The 25,123-nt window shown below is 39.9% G+C and overlaps 1 protein-coding gene and 1 long non-coding RNA gene across 6 annotated transcripts; both read left to right on the forward strand.

Moving 5' to 3' along the window:
- Nucleotides 1–4,934: 4,934 nt before the first annotated feature.
- Nucleotides 4,935–6,060, forward strand: LOC307037737. Its single transcript, XR_013807778.1, has 3 exons — nt 4,935–5,358; nt 5,618–5,698; nt 5,929–6,060. It is a non-coding gene; the product is annotated as an uncharacterized lncRNA (long non-coding RNA).
- A 298-nt stretch (nt 6,061–6,358) lies between these two features.
- LOC307038105 (uncharacterized protein) lies at nt 6,359–11,553 on the forward strand. 5 transcript variants are annotated; one of them, XM_079679398.1, is made up of 12 exons: nt 6,359–6,487; nt 6,573–6,671; nt 6,877–7,109; nt 7,198–7,376; nt 7,462–8,091; nt 8,233–8,350; nt 8,427–8,518; nt 8,630–8,747; nt 9,081–9,198; nt 9,316–9,906; nt 10,173–10,372; nt 10,541–11,553. In XM_079679398.1, exons 1-5 carry the CDS (start codon nt 6,409–6,411, stop codon nt 7,601–7,603), a joined length of 732 nt encoding a protein of 243 aa, XP_079535524.1. In that variant the 5' UTR covers nt 6,359–6,408; the 3' UTR covers nt 7,604–8,091; nt 8,233–8,350; nt 8,427–8,518; nt 8,630–8,747; nt 9,081–9,198; nt 9,316–9,906; nt 10,173–10,372; nt 10,541–11,553. The 5 variants fall into 5 exon arrangements, with proteins under 5 accessions (XP_079535524.1, XP_079535525.1, XP_079535528.1 ...); XM_079679399.1 differs by having other exon boundaries at nt 8,635–8,747; XM_079679402.1 differs by having other exon boundaries at nt 6,927–7,109.
- The last annotated feature ends 13,570 nt before the right edge of the window (nt 11,554–25,123 follow it).

The following is a 25,123-nucleotide window of genomic DNA, read 5'->3' on the forward strand; positions in this document are numbered from 1 at the left end:
CTAAGGAAAGGAAGGTTGGAGATCGGTCGGTAGTTGTTCAGCTCCTCAGGGTCAAGACCAGGCTTCTTGAGGATGGGAGTGATGGAGGCGGTTTTGAAGCAGGAGGGAACTATTCCAGATGACAGAGAGGAGTTGATGATGTCTGTTATGATGGGGCAGAGGGTGGGAAGGCAGGCCTTGACCAGCACCGTGGGCATGGGGTCAAGGGAGCAGGTGGAGGCCTTAGCATTGGTCACCAGCTTCGAGACCAGTGGAACATCCACTGGGGAGAAGGAGGAGAGAGAGCATTGGGGATTGAGGGGTTGAGCTGGGAGTGTGCATTTCTGTGTCAGGGGCCAGTGCAGAGAGGGGGAGGGGGCGGGCACCAGGAGTTGTTGATGAATGGAGATCACCTTAGCCTGAAAAAAGTTGACGAATTTGGAGCAGAGGTCAGGAGCTTCAGCAGTGTATGTGGCAGGGAGGGGGCGGAGCAGTTGGTTGATGGTGGAGAACAAGGATCTGGGGTGATTTTGTTGTGAGGTGATGAGGGAGGAGTAGTAGGCGGTCTTGGTCTTGGAGAGAGCCTCCTTGTAGGACCTAACATGGTCCACCAATGCCATACGATGGACGGTGAGGCCAGTTCGTCTGGAAAGCCGCTCCAGCCGACGACCAGTTTGCTTCATTGTGCGAAGATCAGAGGTGAACCATGGTGCCGGGCGGAGAAAAGACACCGTCCGGCTTCTGAGGGGAGCCAGAGAGTCCAGGCTGAGAGAGAGGGCAGTGTTGTAGCGGGCCACCAACACGTCCGGCGAAGTGTCGGAGAGAGCCGGGGCCATGTGGGTTATGAGGAGGTCTGATAGGGCTGATGCACTCACTGATTTGGTGTCTCTAAAGGTGATTGTGCGCCTGGGGCGCTGCCTAGGCAGGGGGATGGGGATGGTGAAGATGATGGCATGGTGGTCTGATACTGCCAGGTCTAGGCGCTGCAGGTGAGAGGGGGGGGCACCAGTGGAGCAGACTAGATCCAGCGTGTGACCTTTGGAGTGGGTGGGGCCCTGGACATGCTGTGTTATGTTGAGGCAGTCCAGAAGTGACAGAAATTCTGCGGCAAAGCTACAGCTGGTGGAGTCGACGTGGATGTTAAAATCTCCCAGCAGATAGGTGGAAGGTGATTTAGAGCAGAGAGAGGACAGAAGCTCACTCAGCTCGGACGTGAAGGTGGTGGAAGCTTTGGGGGGGCGGTAAATCAGGGCAACCTGGAGTAGAGGTGATCCGGAGAGCGAGAATGTAATACACTCAAATGATGTGATATGTGGAGAGGGAATCTCCCTGACCCGGATGCCTGCTCGGTGGATGACAGCCAGCCCGCCGCCGCGGCCCGTGGAGCGAGGTTCATGTCTCTGTGAGTCCATGATTGGTATTTCAATCCTCCTTCTCCAGCCGCTATCACCGGTAGCATGAGTGTTGAGCTGTTCTTGAGTCTTCCAGCTTCAGTTACGGTTGCGGTGTCTGGAGAACCTTCGCCTTCTCTTCTCTTGAGTTGTGCTTCCATACTTTTGCTGAGTTCTTCCATCTTTCTGTTGAGCTCCTCTTCCATTCTTCTGCCTAGTTCTTCCAATCTTCTGTTGAGCTCACCAGATAGGAGTCTTACCTCATACTCCAAGTCTTTGACACGTGTAGCTGTGGGGAGACCGTCCAACTCCAATACTCCTCCTAAAACACCTAGAGTTGGAGCTTGTATTGGGGTTTGAAAGAAACTGTATTCTTCTGTCATGTAGGGAGGAGGCGCATCTGTCAGGCTTGGAAGGAGCTTTGAAGGTTGGATTACTGGAGCTTCTTCTGTCTTTTCTTTCTTATCTTCCTTTGCTGTGAGCTCTGCTCCTTGAGCCACATACATGCTGTTCGTTGATTCTTGGCTGACATATTTTAGATGGAGTACCAGACTTGTAACTCAAGATTTTCTTTTTTCAGCTCTGTTCATAGCGCTTTTAGCAGGTCCATACCAAGGGGGTTGTCCGGCTTTGATCCATGCGTGTTGCTGTTGCAAGTATTCTCCATTCTCATAGTCAACTACAGCTTTTCTATGGGCTTTCGTTGGTCCAGGCTGCACATCTGCTGGAAACAGTTCCAACAGTTTCTCCATGTGGTTCCGTGTATTTTGTCTAAGATTTGGAACTGTTATAGCATCTGATCTGATTTTTATCCTTCCCTTGATATCTGCTGTTCAGCCTGGCTCTGCGTCTAGTCTCAACTTAGTTTGTTTTGGTGACATGTTCTCTAATTATTTATTAACTTATCAAAGTTGAAGCACTAATCTTCTGACTAGCACCTTCGTTGCTGTTCGTCCGAACTTTAAATCTGTTATTTATTTATTTTTTAGTTGCTCAAGGTTTTATTAAAAAAAAAAAAAAAAAAAATGTATGTTATAGATTTTTTTTTTTTTAAGTTTTAGGTAAAATATTAATAAAGTTAATTAATATATATAAATTATGCAAAATTAAAATATGAAATGTTAAAATAAAAATTGTACCGTGTATGGTTTTGACTTTGAAATATCGATATTGGTTCAAATCTAAATCTCCTGTGTACAGTGCATACCGAAGTGTATGAAATTATGCTAATGTCACTACTTGTGTTAGCTTCAATAAATTGGTGTTTGAAAAAGTATTATGTAAAGTTTCTTATCTTATAATTAGAAACCACTTGCAATTCTATCTTGGCGATCAAGCATGTGTTTATTTATAACACTTAAAATTATACTTCAAAATGTTATGGTGTTTCTTCTATTTGTGTAATAATTCTGTACTACCACCAGAGTGTGCTATTTTAATTTCCAGCTTAATCCACTAGGGAATAGATGTTGCAAAACTGACTTGTTTTTAACAAGGAGAAACTTATTTTCCTTAAAAATATCTTTAAAATTGGAAGAACACTACACTATGGTTAAACAACACAGCACATAACCGCCAAAACACATTTGCAAACAAGAATATTCACAAAATCGCCAATACACACTTGCAAACAAGAATATTCACAAAACCGCCAATACACACTTGCAACCAAGAATATCCCAAAACCAGCCAATACACTTTTACCAGCAATAGTTCTAACTCTGACAAGAAGTATGATGTTCTTTACAAGATGGAATGCCTAGCCTCAGTGTGTTAAAGCAAACAGAGTACTTCAATTAGCATGTCATGAAATGGCGATTGCCGTGTGGTTCACTGTGAACATGAGGTTAAGACAAGATGACAACTGGTTTTCCAACCTTTAACCTGAAGAACAAAGGGATTTGAAAAAACACCTCGTGGCTCTCACAGTGGAGTTGAAATAATAGCGGGGTGATATTTTGTCTAGTAAATTCAACACACAACACTGTAGTTTAAAATAACATTTATATTTAGTTTACAATGATAAATGGGCCTCATACCCTTACGTTATAGCCCTCTACCCATGTACGTAAATGTTTTGACTTTAAGAGCCAGTATGGTCATCTCTTCTGTTTAAACATGCTATTATGGGACAAAATGGGACGCTATCCAAACACAATCAGAAGAATATCGTCTATCTGACGCACGAATGTCGCTTTTTCTCGTCGTAATCCACATGCAATGTCTTTTTGAAAACAGAAGAAAAGTAACCATTGAAAGCTTCAAACTCCTCAGGCCTTTTCCTCGAAAAAGGACTTTTTTAAAACAGCCTCACACTGTTGTTAACACAAATACTCACTCCAATAACCTTAGCTTCCAACTGTGGCTGTGTCTTTGCCTCAAGCAGTCCCAACTGCTTAATGGCCTAAAACCATTCACGTTAACTTAAAACGTAACAAGAGACACCTATTGAAGTGATTGGCCTCTAGCCGACATGTAATAACAGACAAACGAATAGCATGCAGGGTTAAATAGAACAAAAGAAATTGAACTCACCCTGCCTGTGACAAAGCAACGCCACGTGTGGTAGGATACCAATGTTTATCAATGTACGCTTGTTTTAACTTAAATTTAGGCAGTCTTTCTCAGGAGTCCAACTTACCAGACAGACACACACTCCTATTGTTCACTATGTAATCTATTGAAGATTTTGAATAAACAGGTACTTCTTTACCTTTCTGTATGGGCCCGAGTGTATGTCTGCCAGCATTGTTCAAGCTCCTTTGAAAACTGCAACTGCTCTCCCGGTATGGGAACCAATTGTTAAATATGTTCGTTATTCTCGCGTCCAGGAGAGAAGCTTTAAAATGAGACTAAATGGAGTCTCTGAGAAGATTCAAATGGGATACTTTAATTAAAAAAGGCGCTGTAGTGTTACAGACAGAATATTGTTCAGGCAGAAAACAGCTGTGATCCGGCTCTCGTGAGCAAGAGAAGAGAGCGAATCCCTCGTCTGGTGCTGCTATATATATATCCTCTGCTGGCTCCTCCCCGCCAGCCGGCTCGCCTCGTCTCTAATGTCCGTTGTTGCATTTAAACAGAGGATTGGTACTTTTCACATTCAATATATGCTTAACACGCCTTTTCTCCTCATCTTCTCTTTCATCACTTTTCATGTAACACATTCTAAACGCTGTAATCAATACTCACGGCTGGTTTGGTTTCCGGTCATTCCGGATGTTGTCACATGCTACTCTCGTCTGTAAACAATAATGTATTCAAATAAACTATACCTTCATTTAATATTCAGCATGGTAGTATCTCGACATCTATAGTTGTAGTGTTAAATCAGTAGGTTTCGGTTTGCACCACTCCATGTCATTTCGCTACTAAATTCACCTCTTTAGGAAATCGTATATTAGCCACATGCTAAATGCTAACCGGAGATGAAGGATTTTCAGAATAAAAGCTTAACAACTGGTCGTGCACGAGAATTTCTGTTTTTTTCAGTATAAAGCAGCGTTTAAACTGACGGTATGTTTAAGGTACATTATACCATCAAAACATTGACAGACCTCATTCATTTCCCACTTGAATTTGGCACTATCTGTTATCCAAAAAATGCTGAACAGGCCAAGAGTAACTGGATTTTGGATCAATGTATAGGGCCTTTGCAAAACGGTTCATCATTACAACATGGGGGGCAGAGGCTTACTAAATAAAGCTTGTTCAACTTGTTTTACTTCATTAGTTGTATATGGTAGGAAAAACTTGAAGCAAAAATGTTCTTCAAGTGAATGAATTTACTTTTATTTGTCCACTGTCATATGGTATCAGTTTATCAGCAACATCAACCTTACATGAGTTGTTACTCGGTCACAGAAAGCAGCTGAGGAGAGGAAACGGGCACGCTCTGTAGGAGACACTTTACAGTCCCCTAAAAGGGGCTGTGTAGGACGTGGCAAGCCGAGAGGGAGGAGTGGAGGGCGACGCCAAGGCTCAGCTACAGGTTGAAATCCCAATTATTTTACATTTTTATAAATTTACTAAGTAAATGGTTGGAAAATCGAATTAAAACACAGTAATTGCTTGTTGAGGGTCTACAATAATTCCAATATATAAACGCATAGTGACACTACAGTCGGAGACATTCCCACTGTGGTGTCATAAGAACTATGCTTTATTTAATCTCACAAGCTTTTAAACAATAGGTAGATAATACAAATCATCAGTTATCTGTTGTTAACCCTCTGTGTGATGTTTTACAGTCACATCCCCCCCGACTGAGGGCTTCCAGTCTTCCAGTGTGGAGGTTCTGCGTACTGAACCTTCAGCACAACACAAATTTGGTAAATCACAAAAATGGCTTTAAGTTTAAAACTAAAATCAATTTTTAAATAAATTGTGTTTGTGAGAGAAAATAACCTTATACACAACTGACAGTTCAGGACTTGAACGAGGAATGTAATTCAGTAAAGATATTGGCCAGTTCCATACTGAGCAAAGAAATGATCCTTGATTTTTAGTGTTCATCTTAAATATAGTCATTTACAGTTCAAGTATCCCATTCTGTTCACAGAAAAGAATATGGAGAGACTCTCTGACATTCTTTCCTCATGTCCTCCTCCTGAGCCTAAAAAAAGCTCTGCCTCATCCTGGTCTTTTCGGCAGCAGAAAGCCTCAGAGCGCTGGAAAGAAGCGAGACCACACCACCTACAATGCCTTCTAGAAAAAAGGGCTGTTGGTCATCCCCTGTGTGGCCTCTGCCACGAGCCGGCTGTTATTAGGTGAGATAACATTTACCTTTATTTAAATTACTTTACCTAATTGTAATTTTTCAGTATTAATGCTCAGTGCCCTGTTATTTCAGCTAACATGCATGACTTTTGGGATGTTAGAAAACTGGATACCCACATGAAAATGAACGTAATTCTCGGATATTAGAATAATTTTGCATTTCCTCCCAAGGTGTAGAGAGCGTCTCCCCGAGGAGTGGTTCTGAGGAGACTGTGATGTACTTCATCACAAGAACCAGCCACTCCACAACAGGGACAGTTTAATGAATGTTTTTTTTAAACCAATTAGTCCAACAATGTGTGTTGTTAGAGTGGAAGGTGGATATGACACCCATGACCAAGGTATGCTCTCTCAAACTTGCATTTTGATGTTCACCTGTCTCTTCGGCCAGCATATAATGGTAATTAGTGCTTTTCTTTTTGACAGCTTGCATATTGACAACTGTGAAGGCACCCAACTACTCCTGTAAAGGCACAAACTTCACTGTGGTACCAGGCAAACCAGTGATTTTAATTACCATCAATGGTAAACATATATATATATATATATATATATATATATATATATTTGGATTTCTATTGAATTGTTGTTATATGTTTACTGTTGTAGGCTGAGGCATTGTGCTTCCACTTGGAGTAAAACCTTCATGGAATATCTGTTCATCTTTGACTATTTGTAGATGAAACTGTTGTAAAATGTGTCTTAATTATGTTTATTTACTTGTTCCAAGGGCGTTATGACTTGCATCTGGCACTATATGTCTGTCAAACTTGCCAGCAGCAGTGGACCCCCGACTTGAAAGTCCTCCTTAAGAGTGGATACTGGCCAGCTTCGGTCAGTATTTCCACACTTTACACCTTGGACCTCCTGAGCTCCTTTGAAGAGCTCAAGGTCATCTCTCCGGAATTCTCCAGACAGGCCTTTGCAAAGCTGCTGGAGCATCGCACAAAGTGTGGAGGAAGAGTAAGTGTAAATATTCTTTACCATATTATACATTATAACACTTCCGTAAATAGACAAAATCACAGCAATATATGTAATTATCTTCCAGTCTGGACCTGTCAACGGAGATGCACTGCAGCGCAGCTTTCTGGAGTTCTCCTATGCCTCGTATGAGGAAGACCAGCTCTGCTGTGGTGCTCCTTTCATCTGCCCTGCCTGCACGCCGGAGATGTTGGCTGTTTATGCCGATGGAAACAGGAAGCTGTATCGCTTTCGGCGAAGTGGAAGGTGCTGTTTTTACAATGTTGTTATTTAACTTTTTTGATTACTGTTTATATTTCATGGATATATTTGCTAATCTTTTTTTCCTCAGTTCTGATGGCAACGCCTTTTTTAATGGGCTGTTTGTAGCAGAAGACAGCGCGGTGGCTGCATTTGTCGACAAGATACAGAGATCACTGAAAAATGCAAGTTTTTATTCGTCATTTTACCTTATAGGTATATCACAAAAATAGCCATGTATATCCGACCCTGACTTTCTTCAAATTCAGCTACTTCTCCTTACCATCTACTCCAAAATCAGATAATTAGAACAAATGGTGTAGATCGTGATTCCATTGCTTTTAACTGATTTGTCATGATGTAATGTGTGTCTTAGACCCAGGGAAGAGGCACATGTGGGGACCCCCAGTGGACAGCAGCGAGGGAGACGTCAAGGAGGGCTTCGAAGCTGGATGAAGAAGGGATGGAGGTGGCTGTATGTCGCCATGGGTTTCTTTTGAAGGCCTTAAATATGTACAGGGGGGAGATATTCGCCTACCCCCTGTATCTTCAAAAGGAACTCATGCCAGCCAAAGCCAAGTTCTTCGCCATGGATGTGGCTTGCAAGTACTGGCCGTATATGGAGAAAGCTGCAAGTGTCCTTCCTGCTCTCCAGGATCTGACGACCATGAAGCCATTCCTCAGTGTAATGCATGCTCGAGCCCATGCTACCAAATGCGAGGTATGTGAAATATTTTTGTATCACGTACATTTATATTTTTTATATTTATAATACTGAAGTAGTAAATATATAAGCTATACTGTTTAGTATAGTAGTATGTAGCCTCTTTGCACAACAATTCCAGCAACCTTTTACCATTAGATTATATGGAGTGGGAAGAACCAGGAGGGAGCAGGGATGACTGCTGGGGAAGAGGTGGAGCAGGTCAACAGCTACCTGTCCCGTTGTGCCCTGACAACAAAATACATGTCCAAAGCAGGTGAGTGGAAGGTTTTGCCCTATTATTGCATACTTTTTTAGATGACACATCATAACCTCATTATTGCTTTCAAAAGCACGACTGGACATGCTCACAGTGCATGCAATGGGATGGAACAGGAAAAAAGGTGACTCCCTTCATCAGGCACTTTCCACAAGATATGTGAAGGTGAGCCTCCTATTAAAGGTGTTGTTGTGTCCTTTGTCATTTGCACATGGCTTGTTGTTAATCATAGCAAGTTTTAATCTTGATAAATGTCCATCGTCTACTGTTTATCAGACTAGTAAGAGGCTCCTGGAAGAGACAGCAAGCCTTGAGGAACTCAAGACGGAGCTACATTGTGTCTCAGATGACATGGTGTCGACGTGGATTTCCGACGTGAAGGAATGGGCATCTGGTAAGCACGACGAGATAACACCAGCTACATATCATTGTCCATGACTGTTTGAATTTACAGATTTGATCCTAAAGAGCAGCCAATTTTAAGGCAATAAGGCTGATTTTTCATGCCACATAATGGGACCCTCACTGGATTTCAGTAGACAGGGACATAATCTTCAAGCAATAGCAAGCCAACTATGTGTCCATGTTTATCTCTGATATGTTCCAGTTTCCATAATTTTACCATCAATTTGTGTTAAAAGGTGTTAAATACGTTGCACAACTTTGTTTCTCAAAACCGTTACGTGTTGTGTAACAGTACATTTTACTGCCAATATTATTTCTACAGGAACATCAGAAACATTTGGGTACTTCTGAAGACATCCTTCAAACAGCACTGCAGCAAAGCATTGAGGGGCTTTACCTAAGTGTGAGGCAGCGGAAGCAATCCCTTTACCGACAGAATGGTATAACAATATAATGTTTTAGGTTGCAGATTCAACCTACTGAATTATATATATTTTTTGCACTTGCAAATATAGTTTGTCACATATCCCTATCCCACTACTTCATGTCTTTTTCAGACAGCAGCAAGCTCCGCCATCGACTTCGAAGGAAGCTTGCAGACGACAAAAAGCGCCTTAATCAGGAGGTACTGAAGTACAACCAGCTGGTACACGACTCTGCCAGAGGCATAGATGTTGCTGCGGTGGAGCATTCCCTCTCTGGAGGGAGCATCATGTCCGCGCTGTGGCCGTGGGAAGTTCATGGCATGGCTCAGTTTTCAGATATTTCATAATAATTCATTTGAAGTTCTGTTATATGAAGGTATACCTTGCTGAGTTATACACATATCATATAGAGTGTTAGAACGTTCATTTAGTTTAAAGGTATATCTTAAGTTTTCTTATTGTGTATACATTTGATTATTTTGAAAGTACATGTTTGGAGTTTTAAACATATTGTTATGCTATAATGAAAATGTGATTCATGTATATACATAACTGTGATTGGATTTTAGCTAACTTTAAAGCCAAGAAAAAAGATACTTGATCAAGCCATGCTTACACGGAGACTGCAAGAGGAGAAAGGCATCCTATTGTGGGAGATGGCGCAGCATTGCACATGGTTGCAGAACATGGCAGTTGCTCTAAAAAATAAGGTGGCTGAGGAAGGTAAGTTGAAAGCAAAACTTACCTTGTAAAGTATGAGTTTTAAAGGAAAAAAAGTCAGCCCAAATCATTCTTGGTCACAGAAATTGGATGGAGTATAATTGCCTGTGCCCATTCGACCTGGCCATTTTACATAATGAAGTCCCTTGACAGTGACAATCATCTTTATATGTACATGGGAGAGAATATACTCCATTGAAGTGCTCTGGCCTCGTGAAGCAATCTTACTTTATAGTATGTCCATATAACAATATTTTGTGTATTTTCAGATGTAGACAAGGGGAATGGAGGACTTGGGTGCACCTTAAGAAGGAAGCATGCTGAGGCGTTGGAGAGGTTGCAGGTGGTACTGCAGCAGTACAGGACTGCTTTAGGTCCTGATGCTTGTTTCCTTCAACATGAAGAGGAAAGTCAAAGTGGCCTAAGCAGTCCAGACACCAGTGAAGATGAAGAAGGAAACATAATTTAGGTAATTTACTTATGAATTACTGTACAGTATCTTTGTTGATTTAGCCTCAACCTAGACATGTTGCTGTTACTTTTGTATTCATTAATGCTAAACATACATTGTGTATTCAAAAACCTCAAATTTGGTTTCTGATCTGCCCCTCTTTTTTGTTTCTCTGTATTTCCCCAGATTGCTGCTGCTCTCAAGCACGAATATCCGACAAGACTTGATGTGCTATCAGAAATTTAAATACTTTACTGACTTTATATTTAGAGATTGTATTCATACTCCTCAATGGAAGATCACCCTTAAATATGTTGCCACAGCATCAGGCCAAACATTTCACTTGTACACAACTTAAATTGTATTGAAGAAAATGCTCAGCGTCCCTGGAATGCATCCTGAGCAATGAACCATTCACTTTTGATCCTTTTTGAAACACTAGAATGTAAATTCCTAAATCTCCAAGTATATCTTGCTGGTTACCATACAACTTGGTGAGCACATCATTGTCCAAGAGCAGGAGGTCTTTCCCTTTTTTCCCAGAACGGGATGCCTATACATTATTATTTTCGATCTCTTATAGGATTTACCTGTCATTAACTTTATATGACTGCACCTGTTACACCGCAGGCCAATAACAGCTTTCCTCTAATTGTTCATTTTTGTTTCTTTTGCGTTACTTGCTTTAATTGCTTTGTCAGTTATTTTTCCTTTTTGGTCTCCAGCTATTAACCTGATTGATTGAAGTACTTCAATCAACATGTACAATGCACAGTCTTTTAGGATGTATAATTAGGGACATTGAGATAAACAACAAATAGTTTATTTGGTGAATCACCTCATTGTTGTTCTCAAAACCAAATAATACATTGTTATAAATTGTTATATTTGATTTACACATAGAATGTACATGTTTAATATACATAGTTAAATCATAAAAAAAATGGTTGTGTTGTATGATTTCTTAATACTGTATGTTATAACCGTTTGCATAACTTGATTTTATGTTCTGTTGTCCATGCTTTTCATGTTAGACTAACCCCAACGCTCTAGAGTCAAGACATACACCCTTATGGTGGCCTTTTACTTGTATTGTGGTGAAACACATAAGTAAACCATTGCCAGAGAGGACCATTTTATTGTTTTAAAAACAATGTTGTTGATGTGGTTGGTTGATGAATAAATATAAATTAAGCATACGTCTGTGGTACTTTTTGTTGTTTACATCACACTGCATTATAATGCGTTTGGAAATAAATTCATTTAGAAGTAACAATATGGGTTAGCACTTGAATATTTTTGTAAAGAGATGATCCTCATCCGGAACACTGGTTGTTGGTTTAAGATAAGATAGAACTTTATTGATCCCAATTTGGGAAATCTTTGCGTTGCAGCAGCATTAAAACACATGGCATTATACAATAAAAATAAAAAGACAAGAAATAAAGAAGAAAATATAGATGTTGAATTTACAAATGAGCAATAACAAGATATGCAAGGTATTATATTTACATAACTATGTGACAGATGGAATATTAAATATTACACTGAATATGTCAAATGTACAGTGAAGAGAGAAATTATGGAGCAGAGAGTTCTCTTCCAGCCAGAGGTGATTTGTTGTACAGCAACACGTTCTCACTCCCAACCCGTCACATGTTGACGGACGGTCAGGGCCCCTCCCCGTCACCGACTTGCATAGAGCTCCCTGGACGTTGGTAATAGACACGTTGGGATCGCGGCAAAATGCTCTCCGCAGATCCATTCTCACAGCGTTTATCAACCTTTTTCTTACTCAATATCAAGCCACACTTAATGTTTTTACTTCTTTATTTTAATTGAATAATGTAGGACTTTCGTTGCCGTCAGTTATGGGTAGAGTAGGGGCTCAGAATACTGAAATCTGTATTGTTTCATCGTTTTTTCCTTCTAATTTTATATTATTTTCTAAACCACACACTGTTATTTACTCAACAACACATAAGTATCCTTGTGTGTATTTATTTGTTTGATTAATAAACACAAGTTGGAGTCCGTCAGGACCGAGGGTCGGAGCAGCTCATTTGCTTTAGATAATTTTACACCCGGAAGTACGTATTCTCTACGCTTCGCTTGACAAACCCATCCATGGATATACCCCGTGATAGTCCTCAAGCTCTGATTGGATGTTTGAGTGTGCGCCGAGGGTTACGCCGAGCGTCGAACAGCACTTTGAAATGGGATGGAACCACGGCAGACTGTCCAAAACTGGATTTGAACGGGTCCACCCCGTCCCCAGAACTACAAATGTAGTAACTGTGTAGTAACTACACACTATTGTGTGTTTCGCAACATGTTCTATGGCACGTCTCTGCTGGGAATTGTAGTTTTAAAAGACGTTTTCATATTTCCCATAATAAGAAGTTGCCAGTATTAAACTGTGTACATCCCTGGAGGTTTAGGGGATAGGAAACACTCACATTTAAAACATATAATTAATAAATGGGGGAAAATTGCTTGTGCCCATAATGGGCAGCATTAATAAATAATAAATATAAATATAATATATATAATATAATATAAATAATATATATATATATAATATAATATAAATAATAAAGCTCTTCTGACCTTAGCTGTCATGTGGGTATATATTAGGGGTTTCACAACTACCAATATTTACTAGTCGACACATTTTTCAAAATAGTAGTCGACTAGTCGACTAGTCGTTACGTCATAATAAAGACACACAAAGAGAGGTGTACAACTGTATTTTATATTGGAACTCATACAGTAACATTAAACACTGCATTTTAATTTGTGTTACATGGCTGAGTAAATAACAAACAGTAACTGGACTCACCAAAATCGACAGCAAAAAACTCTTGTTTACATAAATGCCACATAAATCCAGTGCGCAACACTTTATTCGCTGTCCTCCACGATAACGTCCACCTTTCCATATTTTTGGTTTGGTTTGAACACCAACGAATCGACATGTGAGGGAAGGAGGCTTGACCGCTTTCGGGTGACAGTGTTGTCTGCCAGGGAAAAAACCCTCTCACTCGGGGTGCTTGTGGCTGGAATAGCCAGGTAGCTCCTCGAAAGCGGGGGAAGCGGTGCACGTTTTCTGCCCACCACTCCAGTGGATTATCCATTGTGGGGATATGCGGTGTCCGCTGGCAGTAATCCCGTAGCTCATCATCCGCATCACTGTTGACCCGTGTTTTCTTGCTGTTCGTTTGCCTCTGTTCAGTGCTGACGCCGGTCCGTTGCTCACTGGTGCTAGCATTACTGCTAGTGCTAGCTGTCGGCAGCGGGTGTCTCATCTTCAGATGGTTGCGCATAGCAGATGCATTTGTATTGTACTTCAGTACAGCTGTACACAACTGACACTTCACTGTGGAGTTGGTTACATCTTCGTTGAAGTACTGCCATACATAAGAATGTCGGACGTGTTTTGGAGCATTTTGCAGCACCTCGTTTACCTCAATTTTTTTCACGACTAGTCGACTAGGGCCTACAGCGCCGACTACTGGTAAAGGTAGTCGATTAGTTGGTGAAACCCCTAGTATATATACCCACATGCCAGCTAAGGTCTTACTTTATTGATCCCAAGTTGGAAACATTTGCGTTACATCAGCGTGTAACAGTTGTAAATATGCAGTGGTGTTTATTTGTAAATCATTTAGTATAATCACACAAATTCTGTGTTTTATATTTAATAATTCTGTGTTCTTTATTTATTGAATGTTCAATGCCTGACAAGGTCGGAGATGAACAACTTGGGTCGCAGGTTCCTCAACAGTGCATTACAAGACATCTATCAATATGTGTGTATACCTCCACAATTAAACTGTCATATTCTGCACAATTCTTATACTATCTACATACATCTTATAAGAGTATAATACATATGTATAATATCAGTTCAAATAAGTGCTTAAACATACAGTAGTTAACATTGCAGGAAAGCAATATATAAGTACTTTGTCAGGCTTAATATGTATACCCCCAAAGCTTTTTTCTTACTCAAAATAAGACCTTAACCTAAAGTATTCTTTAATGTATAAATAAAGCCTTATTAGTTTGTCTGTCTGTGTCTCCTATTAATATCTAATAATAAAAATAATAAATGTCAATAACGTGCTTTAACCACTAGGTGTCCCTTTCTATCAGCTGTGCACCGTTATGGTGTAAATATACCAATATACTGATTGGATCAAATATAAAAGTCAGCCGAATTAGTATTGATACTGCAAGGAGTTGACCGCCCGTCAACATGTGTCCGGTTGGGAGGGAGAACGTGTTGTGTACAGTCTGTTGGAGAAGGAGCTCCTGTCTGTCCAGCTGCAGGTGGAGAGGATGGGTGGGGTTACCCATGATGGAACCAGAATAAGTTTTGTTTGGCTTACACGCCTTTCATCGTAGTGGAAAATGTTGTCATATGCAATATGTTTGGATAGTTTCACCATTGAAATGCGTTTGATAACACTAGGTGCTCTAGTGCCAAAGTTGTGGCCCTAAAAAAATATCAACTATTCATTTGTATGGCATCCAGAGCTTCCACATTTTAGGGAATACGTTTTTTGATTTAAAATATCCTCAATTTCATAAGCAATGGTTATATTAAAACCCTCCTATTGTATTCGTTTCCCCCCCTTACTTTGGTGTTCGCGGTCAAATTTGACCAGTCCTGTTTTAACTGCTATTACATTAACACAAAAACCATGAATCATCACCAAATTTCATTCATTTCATCAACATTGTATGTTGTGTTGGCACCTCAGCTCAAAACATACAAAAACACAGAAGAATAGAAAGTTAACCCATTGAAATGATATGAGAGCAGTGCTACAAACTACAATTCCCATTAGATACGCGCCCAACAATCGTTACGAAGTACACAGAGCTGACATATTTGTAGTTCTTCCGGCGTGTGTGCGTGGACTCATTCGACTTGTCTTCTTGCGTTGACGGCCGTATAGGCTCCATTCCCTTTCAGAAATCCGTCAATCGGGCGCGATCCGAAACCAAACCCTGTGTTTAAAAAAATATAAAATAGGAATTTGCACGTTTGCCTCCTTAGCAACGGCAGTATCGTTTGGGTGGCGATCTGAGTTCGGGTACCGTATCTGTGACGTGACAAAGGGTCGCCGTGACAACGTGGATAGCTTTCCAGATAAAGACCATCCTGATACTCGAGTTGTGGCTTTCAATAAGTGAAAAAGAAAATTCTAAGTAATCACTACCATTTTAATATCTCAATCATTTGTCCCCAAAAGCTTTCAAATGTAGTTGCAAAACCAGTGATCCAGATCAGGATCATTTTAATTAGGCCTATAATTAAATGATATAATAATAATACATTTTATTTTTGGAGCGCTTTTCTGAAACCCAAAAACGCTTTATAGGCAAGCCTACCTCCAAAGCGTTATACTTCGGAAGTTAAACAAATTAGATAAGGCAGTGGATGGCAAAGTACCAGATTTCACACATGAATATGCTTAAAATAGGTTATGGTGTTCCTATCACTGACAATGAAATCATGTAGTATTTCAACTGTAATTTCCTAAAAATTCAAATGCATTTTGGTGGAGGTTTTCATCTTATTTCTAATAGAAACATATTAAATATGATTCAAATGGAGCATATAAACAAGAGAACAAACGTGCAAAAACAAAACTGGTGTTCAAATAACAGGTTTTATTTTTATGCATTATCCTGGAGAATTCTTCGGCTGCCAGGAATGAGCCCACTCCTTGCCACTGAAAACAGAATGGAATAATGTTAGTTACAGTTACTGGTTTCGTCTTTCCGAAAAGCATAAACCATGTGTGAAGCAAACATCTTATACTGTAACTCAATCTATATAATTAAATGTTTCATTTACCATTTAGAAAAAGTGAACATAGAAATGAAAACAAATGTTCTAACAAACAATAAAAACAAACAAAAACACATACATTAACAACAATGAAGTTAAACAATCATTTGTTCCTACACTACTTCAGCTGCTTCAGAATAACAGCAGTGAAATATATAAGAGGACTGGTGGTAGATTTGGATGTTTTGCATTTGTTAAATATCATGTGTTTGTTCTCCAACATGGGACTACATCAGATGACATGAAGCCAAGTAACTGGAAGATATATACCATAGTGGACAGGGCTCCCACTCCACCAACATTTCTGCTTTTCCCTATCAAGAGAAGAAAACAAATCTCTAATTTCGGAAAGACCAAACGCATATTAGCTATTTAGCAAACATTTGTGTTGGAAGTTTGTAAATCATAAAGCACACCCTATGCATTACTTTTATTCCCGTCTAACCTTTCTCATTCTTTCTTTTATTACACTCCTGATGAGGAAAGTTTCTAGGCGAGTGTGGTAGGAGCAATCTGTGAACATCAAAGCAGGTTCCACATACAGTATTAGTCATATTAGAAATAAAATAAATACAACTATGAACACTTAAGTAGCAACCAGACTTGCACGATGAAAAGTGACCACACTGTTATCACTGGTCAAAAGTTACTGTATACATCATTGAAATGGAACCAAGCTGCTCTCAGTCCTAACATGGGATGCTTGTTTGAATGGCCATACCACTGCTGAGCCTGAGATGACCAAAGAAAATACTGCACTGCTGCTTCCTTTACTGCCTAGCATTCTCATCACCACCTTATCAACTATGACTGTATGTATTTTAGTCTAATTAGACAATTAAAGTCCTTTGGATTTTTGGATAATGTATCAGTTATAGTTATTAGTCACAATATAGCATTGTTAACTCACTGAAGAAGCATCAATCACTGCGTTTACATGCACTTTGCTAAAGTACATGTCAATAGATTTATTAGAATACCAATCAATTCGACTCATGCAAATGTTTATAATCACTCAAAATACTTAATACTGTTAATATACCTGACTTTTTCTTTTTGCGTCTAGGACCAAGTACTGTGTCCCTCACGGACCCTGTCCTGACAGCTGTGGGTTGAAGAAGAAATATTACTATATACATACAGTACACCAAGTTAAGCTTAAACTCAAATTTCAAAATACATCCCACAAATGCAGCATCACATGATGCAATAGGTGTTAGGTACAGATATCTTTTTGTTATTGCGATTTAATTGAGGTTGATCTATGAAGTCTAGGTGTTTTGTTGTCTTGCCTATATAATTGACTCCATACTTTATGTGTAAGGAATAGTTTGATAAATAATAACATGTTGTGCTGTAACGTTAAATGAATTTAACTTTGATTCAAAAACCTAAGTTTATTCCCCGTATGTTCATTATGGGACAGTGTCGTATCTAAATGCAGTTCTTGAGTATAAAGTTTAAATATGCTGCATGACGTTGTTGCATGAGTTGCTTCGAAGTTTACCCCTATGGTCAGGGATTGCTTTAGATAGACCACAATATTAATGATATCAACCTCTCGTACAATATATGGACATGAGCCAAATCATTTTGATGTAATCGACCTACTGCCCAACGCTACAATGTAAGACCCTTTCTGTGTGTAAACCAAATCACATAGGAGTTTTATTTTGTGATTTATCAAATGTAAAGTAAGCCTGCTGTTGCTTTGCATTTTTGTGTGAAAAAGGTATAACCATATAGTAACCACAATTCTGTTCAGGAATGAAAGACTGTATTTTTCTAAACGTTTAATATTTATTTATATCCGAGTACCTAAGGATATACACATACCCAAGTATCCCATTTTCCTTTCATATTTATGAAGTTTTAGGTGAAATTGTTATTTAGATTAAGCTATTGTTGTTATTATTATTTACCTATTGGAACAATCATTATTCCCAAAAATGCAAGAAGTGCAATTAGGTGTTTTGAGATAATGTAGAGGCATGACTTGTCAACAAGTTACCTAAAATAATTTTTTTTAGGAAAATATCGGAAAACACTCTTGACTTTTATAAATATAAAAGCTGCAAATCTCAGAGAACAAATGTCACTGTGTGTGCTGTGTGTTCTGCATGTGTGACCATTAAAGAGGGTTTCATCCCTCCGATTCTATCTATCTATATTTATTACCGGGCCCCTCCGTGGTGGTACCCTTTCTCACATCATCCCGCTGGGGCTGCTCCTCCTGCTCCACCTCTGTGATGGTGCACTGCTTCACGGGGGGGGGGGTCTTCAGCACCTCCACCTGCACGGTGCTTGTCCCTGGCACCTGGCTCTCTGTGGTCCCTGCCTCCTGCCAGTTGTTTTCTGGTTCAGATGGGTCACAGGGTGTGAGGTTCAGCGTGACTGTCTCTTCCTCAGGATCTTCCGCAGCCCCCTGGCCAGTGGAGTCCTGTGTCCAACCTGTGCAAGTTAAACAAATGTTGGTCTTGACTTGCTTAAGACAAAGAGGTTAACTCATATATCTAGAAATAAGAAATACAGCGTGCTTAAGGTATGTTTACAGACAGGGTCAAAAATATACTCGTCATGTCATAGGACTGTGTGCAGTCAAAGTTAATAGCAGAGAAATAGTGGTATTTATCCAGTCAACCATTTATGGTTTTGTTTTTGCGATATTATTCTTCCGATTTGTGTCTACATTCCATGTGATGTGACATGTCAATTTGTCGGTAGACAACATATAGACGTGTGCATGTATGTTCCCTTACATTATTTACATCCACACATTCAGCAAACGTGTTTTGCATAAGTGCAATCAAATAAGTAGCAAGTCGCTTTGGATAAAAACATAAATGTAATGTAAAGGGACCTCTGGATGCACTGGATAACTGCTTTTGTTTCCAACCCGAGAAACATGACCTTAATACAGAACTGCCAAACTGAATATGTGGTCAACTGGGATCGTCTTCATGTATTGTGCTCTTACCATTAACCTCAAAATATTTCTCCCTTTTGGGCGTTGATAAAGGAAACCGTTTAGGAACGGTTTGCTAAAAGGAAATTGCTTAAGGGATGGCTCAAGCCTAAACATACATTTCAGTCATCAAACCTAACTACCTTGACATTAACAACTTTACAACTTTTAATTTGTATACAATGAATGCGCAAGTGGTAGCACAATACCCCAACATGGTTGTTCAAATTCACGTAAACTTGCCTAACTATTTCCTGATAAATAACAGTTAAATGTCCACAAGTCCCCTCTGCAGAGTAAGCCATGTCTCATTAGGCTACATACTCAGTGTTTAAAAATGTATTTATTGTATGTAGTTTGCTAAAATAATAAACAGTCAAACGTTGTCCATAACCCTAAATATTTAGCAATTACTTTCAACTTTTGTAATACTTTGCAGCTAAAAATAGTGACAGTTAACAGGTAGAAAGGATGTGTGTTAGTTGTCTCACAAAAATATAGTTTGCCAAACCCAAATAAATGGCTCGAATGACTGCTTTCTGGCTGTATCAAAGGATAAATACTGGATCAAGTTGTTGTCCCACAAGATTTGGATGGATTGAAAACAGTCGCTGTAAGTTGTTGTTAACTTAACTGACTTTATTAAATGAGTTTATCCAAACTCATTCCATATAACTGTGTTGGTTATAAGGAAATGTTAAGCTCTCCATTGATACAAACATTTTGTGTACACAGTGCAAGCATCTCACCTTCACAAAGGTACTCATAAAAAGTGCCTATCTTGTCAAGGTAATCCTGGGCATAGGCGGTCAGTGTGCAGCGAGGGGCTAGGATTTCGCATTTTACGTCCTTCTTCCTGGTCTCCTCGCCAAGAAGCAGCACTGGTTTAACGCCAATGGCATGGAGTTTCTCAAGCTGTAATGACAAAATAATATATTTACTGTTTAAAGAAATGGAAAGGAAACATCAACAACAACTATATAACTACAACTATAACATTACTAATGACAGCATCTAGTTGTATGCCATTCATAAACCTAGATGCTGAGTTAAGCTTTTGCAGAATCATGTATTTACCAGGAAGGGTTACACAGTAGAAGCAGAAAATATTTTATAGACAAACACAAAATACAAATAAATCAGTATCCTGAGTCCCAGTTCAAACCCTGGTAATCTTAAAGTTAAAGTACAATAAGATACAAATGTGTGACCACTCAACAATTAACAGTTAACACTTACAATGACTATTGCATAATTAAAAATGTAACACAATCCAAGCATAGCTTTACACTGTTGAAATTGAAATTGCGTGCTACGATGTAAAACGTTCCCGTATGTTGTGGCTGCAGTCGTAAGAGTAATATAGAATAGTAACATACAATTATGTAGTCTTATTAAAGGTGGGGTAGATAAGTTTGAAAAACCGGCTCGAGATACACTTTTTGTTATAATCCATGGAATGCTCTTAACATCCCGATAGCAATGAATATCTTAAGTGCTTTGACAAAAAATCCATAAAAAAATGTCATCTGTGGAAGCCGTAATACTGTAAAAAGCACGACCAATCATCTGAGCCGGCCCGTCTAAAGTAACTGGATGGCCTACCTGCCTGTCAGCCTTCCATCTGTGCACAAACTTATCTCGTGCCCTCATTGGTCATGTGCGAGTTTGTGTGTGTTGGAGGAAGGGCTCTATAAGGAAGTGGCAGATTTTCTCCGGTTGTGTATTTTCAAATTCTAGCGATCTCGAGCCGGTTTGTCAAACTTACATACCCTACCTTTAAGGTCTAAAAGTGTGTACATAAGCAAGAATGGAACACAACATGGAAGTAAAGGAAGTGCTCTGTTTATTTAAATGTGTAGTTAAATTAAAATAGTGTCCCTTGGCTGTGAAAGTTAAGATAAGAGTAGTTTTAAAATTGAAAGAAAAGAGAATATTAAATAATACCTTTGCAATAATATCTATATTTGAAGTTGATATCAAAGTGTATATTGGTTAATAAGATACAAACATCATTAAGAAATAAATGTATATAAAAACAACATTCAACTTGATCCTAGCCCAATATATTGGCAAACAGTCAGGGTCCGTCTGTGTCAGTTCTTTGGTGTCAGCTTGGTGTGTCCGGGCCTTAACATACAGTAAAAAGTTTACATACCAAGACAATGGCTTCATCCTTGATGGAAGCAATGTTGTGGTTCTTCTTCCGCCCTGATACCCAACCCCCTCGCTTCTCATCAAACCTCTTGAGCTTCTTCTCAAGGCGCGGCTTTTTTGGCTGCTCCTTAAGGCAATGTCCACAGATCTTCTGTGCACAAAATAAAATGTTTTGACAGAAGGGACATGTATTTTTTGTAGACCCACCTGGCATGATTAACACGGGATTACAAACAAACAGACAGACTGACAAACACAGGAAAGTAGAGAAGCATAGATAGAAGGGTGAATAAAGATATAGATGATAGATATAAGAGAGCTAGATAGGGAGATAGGGAGATAGGTTGAGTTTGGCGTTTCCCTTCTTTGGGTGTGGGATTATTGGGGTCTGGGTTGTGTTTTGTTGCCATTGCAACACAGCCAGCCAGCCAGCCAGCCAGCCAGACAGACAGACAGACAGACAGACAGACAGACACAACAGATATGCAACAGCTGCTGTATGAGACAAACAGAGATAGAGAGACAGATTGTAAGATTGAGATGGATAGATGAAGAAATAGATAATGAATGATAGAAAAAGATAGAGACAATAACTATAAGAAAGGTCGGTAGATAGACAGAGAAATAGGTTGAGTTTGGCTCTTAAAAGTGCCGTTGGTTTTATGATGGTGTAGATCAGTGTATGGGTTTGTGGTGTGGGTACAGGAGCTGCAGGAGAGAACAGAAAAAGTGAATTATGTAGTGAAACTAGCTTTTTTAAATGCACATTTTGACAGTTTAACTACTTTAGACAGACTGAGTTCATTTACGTGTTTCCTGTTTCATACGCGTAACAAGCATGGACGTGGACTATGCCCCTCCCCCCTAAACATATATTAAAATGTCGGCCAGTGTTAGTACTGTCATGTGTAAAACAAAAGCGATTAAGATAACGTATAACTCACACTTTAACACCGACGTATTGTTGGGGCAGAATCTCTGCTCCGCGCCGTTCATATATGAGCGGGTTCTCAAAAGAAGGAAAAATTCAAAGCAGCCAGGATAAGGGTTAAACAATAATCTGCTTTAATGGCAAACACATACAAATACATCACCTAATCACGAAGCACTCTGCAGAGTACTCCGGGCTCAGGTCCTACCACCGTGTGAGACACGTCTCAGGAACGGCAAGTCAAAAACAAGAGCGTCGATCTTCAAAATGATCACAACATTTATACACAGGTGGGGAGGAGTTTTGTCGCTTGATCTTCAAAATGATCACAACATTTATACACAGGTGGGGAGGAATTTTGTCGCTTGATCTTCCCTAGCTATTTGTTATTGGCGAGTTCACTTCTGAGCGAGCTAGCCAGTGAGTTGGTAGTGTTCCAATGGTCGGTTTCACTTCTGGGCGGGACCCCAGGTAGTAAGTCCGCAGTTGTTGATTCCATGTTGCTTCTGTGCGTGTGTGTGTGTGTGTGTGTGTGTGTGTGTGTTTCTGTCCCTCTGCCCTTAGGCAGATCCCCCAATCAATGATTTGGAGTCATGACAGAGGACTCTTTGACAGGACACATACTCATTCCCCCTAAACATCTTCAACACACACATCCTATCATGTATCTTTAACAGAAGTTAACTGTTCTTATCGCTTAATGGCTTCCCTGAACTTCCCTTCACCCCAAAGTCAACTTACTAGGAATGAATACATTTTATTGATAAGCTCAAAAGGACCTTTATCTCATTTACTGCTGGGTGACCCAAGTCTCAAGGCCTGCAGGATGTGTAGGAGATAAACATTAATTCTACAAGACTTTAACTGCCTTATATCTGAAAATGTATCCGGGAATTCCCCTGTTAATTGCAAGGACTATTGATAATTAACAGAGAGACCCTAGGGGCCTCTTCTTGGTATCTGCTAGGCAGAAGTCACTCAATGCAGAAATCACAAGTTTAACACACATTCTATATAAGGTGACATTAAAATGAATATACCAGATTGAACTTTCCTGCCATAACACGTTACTTTAATCCTTCAAATAATTCAAATAATACTTCAATATTGAGTAAGAACATGTTTTTATGAACCACACAGCTTCCGGTCTTCCTATAACACGTAATGCCGTGAGACTACCAACAGAAATACATTGCTTTTAAAATTGTGCTGTGCAACACGAAAAAAAAGGGGAAAGAGCATAGGCGGATTTTGCGGGGGGGCAGGGGGGGCAATGCCCCCCCTGGTGGCTGAAATATGTTATAGCATTACTAAGTCTAAAACTGTTCCAATACAAATATTTTGTATATATAAATATTTTAATAGATGTAATAAAATGATTGTTACAATACAAATCTGAATAATATCATGTTTGTTTGAAATAATTTCATTTTTGAGCAGTCGCATGTTGTGACCATAGACTGTATATATAAAGGGTTGTGACGTGTGTGTGTGTGTGTGTGTGACGTGTGAGGTTAAGGACAAAAGTTCCCTCCCTTTTTTTTTGTATCCAAGTGATTCAGCTATTGTATTAGCAGTAATGGATATTCGGCGATTTTTAAAACGTCCTATTTCGTCTTCAGCTTCAACAACAGAAGAGCCACCGACTGAGCCTAACTTTACCAACCAGCAGCCGTCACAATGTCAAGTGGCAGACACGCAAACGAGCAGCTCTGCATTAGCTAATGTTAGCCCCACAGCGGAGAGCTCTGGATTAGCAGGACCAGCTAACATTAACCCCACAGCAGGGAGACCACCGGCACCGGGGCCGTCAGTGGGTCATGATGATCTTGGGGAAAAGCACAGCTGTCCCAAGCAGCCTACTTTATCCGATTTCCCCTCAAAAATGTTTGGGAAAACGAAACGATCATTTTCCACGTACTATTACAAGAACTATCCCTGGCTGGAATATTCAGTACGAATTGATGCCGTCTTCTGTTTTTCATGCCGCCACTTCCAGACTGACAGCGGTGTGGAGGATTCCTTTAGAAAGGGCCTGAGTGACTGGAAAAAACTAAGCAGCAAACTGGAGAAACATGCACAATCCCAGGCCCATCTGAACTGCATGGTTAAATGGGATAACTATAAAGTGACTGCATCTTCTGGATCTATTGCAGCGAAACTTTCCCGAAGCCACAAAGATTCTGTTGAGAAGAACAGATCTTATTTGTGCAAAATTGTTGATATTGTGAGGCTGTTGTCCAAACTCGGATTGCCTTTTCGTGGGCATCGGGAGGGAAGCGAGTCAGAGTCGCGTGGAAATTTTCTTGAGGTTTGTGGATTTTTCTCCAAGTATGATTCTGCTTTTAAAAACATGCAGTCCAACTATTTCAATGCTACTAGCCCGGATTTCCAGAATGAAGTCATTGACATATACGCTAACTTAGTTCGTGCAGAAATTGAAGAGAAAGTGCAGGATACTGGATTTTTTTCTATAATTGCAGATGAGGCCAGGTCTTGCAAAACGGAACAATTATCAGTATGTATCAGATATGCAGAGCAGCTTGAAATCAAGGAGCGTTTTTTGTGTTTTATTGATTGCTCAGCATCTCGCAACGCGGCTGGGATTGTGGAAGCAATAAACAAAGGACTTGAGATGTGTGGACTGAAACATATCCCAGTTGTTGCCCAGAGTTACGATGGTGCCTCCGTCATGTCTGGTCACGTTTCTGGTGTGCAGCAGCGCATCAAAGAGACCCACCCATACGCAGTGTACGTGCACTGCATGGCACACAAACTAAATCTGGTGCTTATGGAGTGTTGTGCTGTCAACCGCAGCGTGAAAACATTCCTGAACGTCATTGACAAACT

This window comes from Notothenia rossii (genome assembly GCF_949606895.1).
Source record: "Notothenia rossii genome assembly, chromosome: 4".
Lineage (NCBI taxonomy): Eukaryota > Metazoa > Chordata > Actinopteri > Perciformes > Nototheniidae > Notothenia > Notothenia rossii.

Coding starts and splice junctions, on each gene's coding strand:
- LOC307038105 (XM_079679398.1), top strand. CDS start 6,409: ATGAATGTTTTTTTTAAACCAATTAGTCCAACAATGTGTGTTGTTAGA. Junction 6,488..6,572: donor ATATGACACCCATGACCAAG/GTATGCTCTCTC, acceptor TCTTTTTGACAG/CTTGCATATTGACAACTGTG. Junction 6,672..6,876: donor GATTTTAATTACCATCAATG/GTAAACATATAT, acceptor ACTTGTTCCAAG/GGCGTTATGACTTGCATCTG.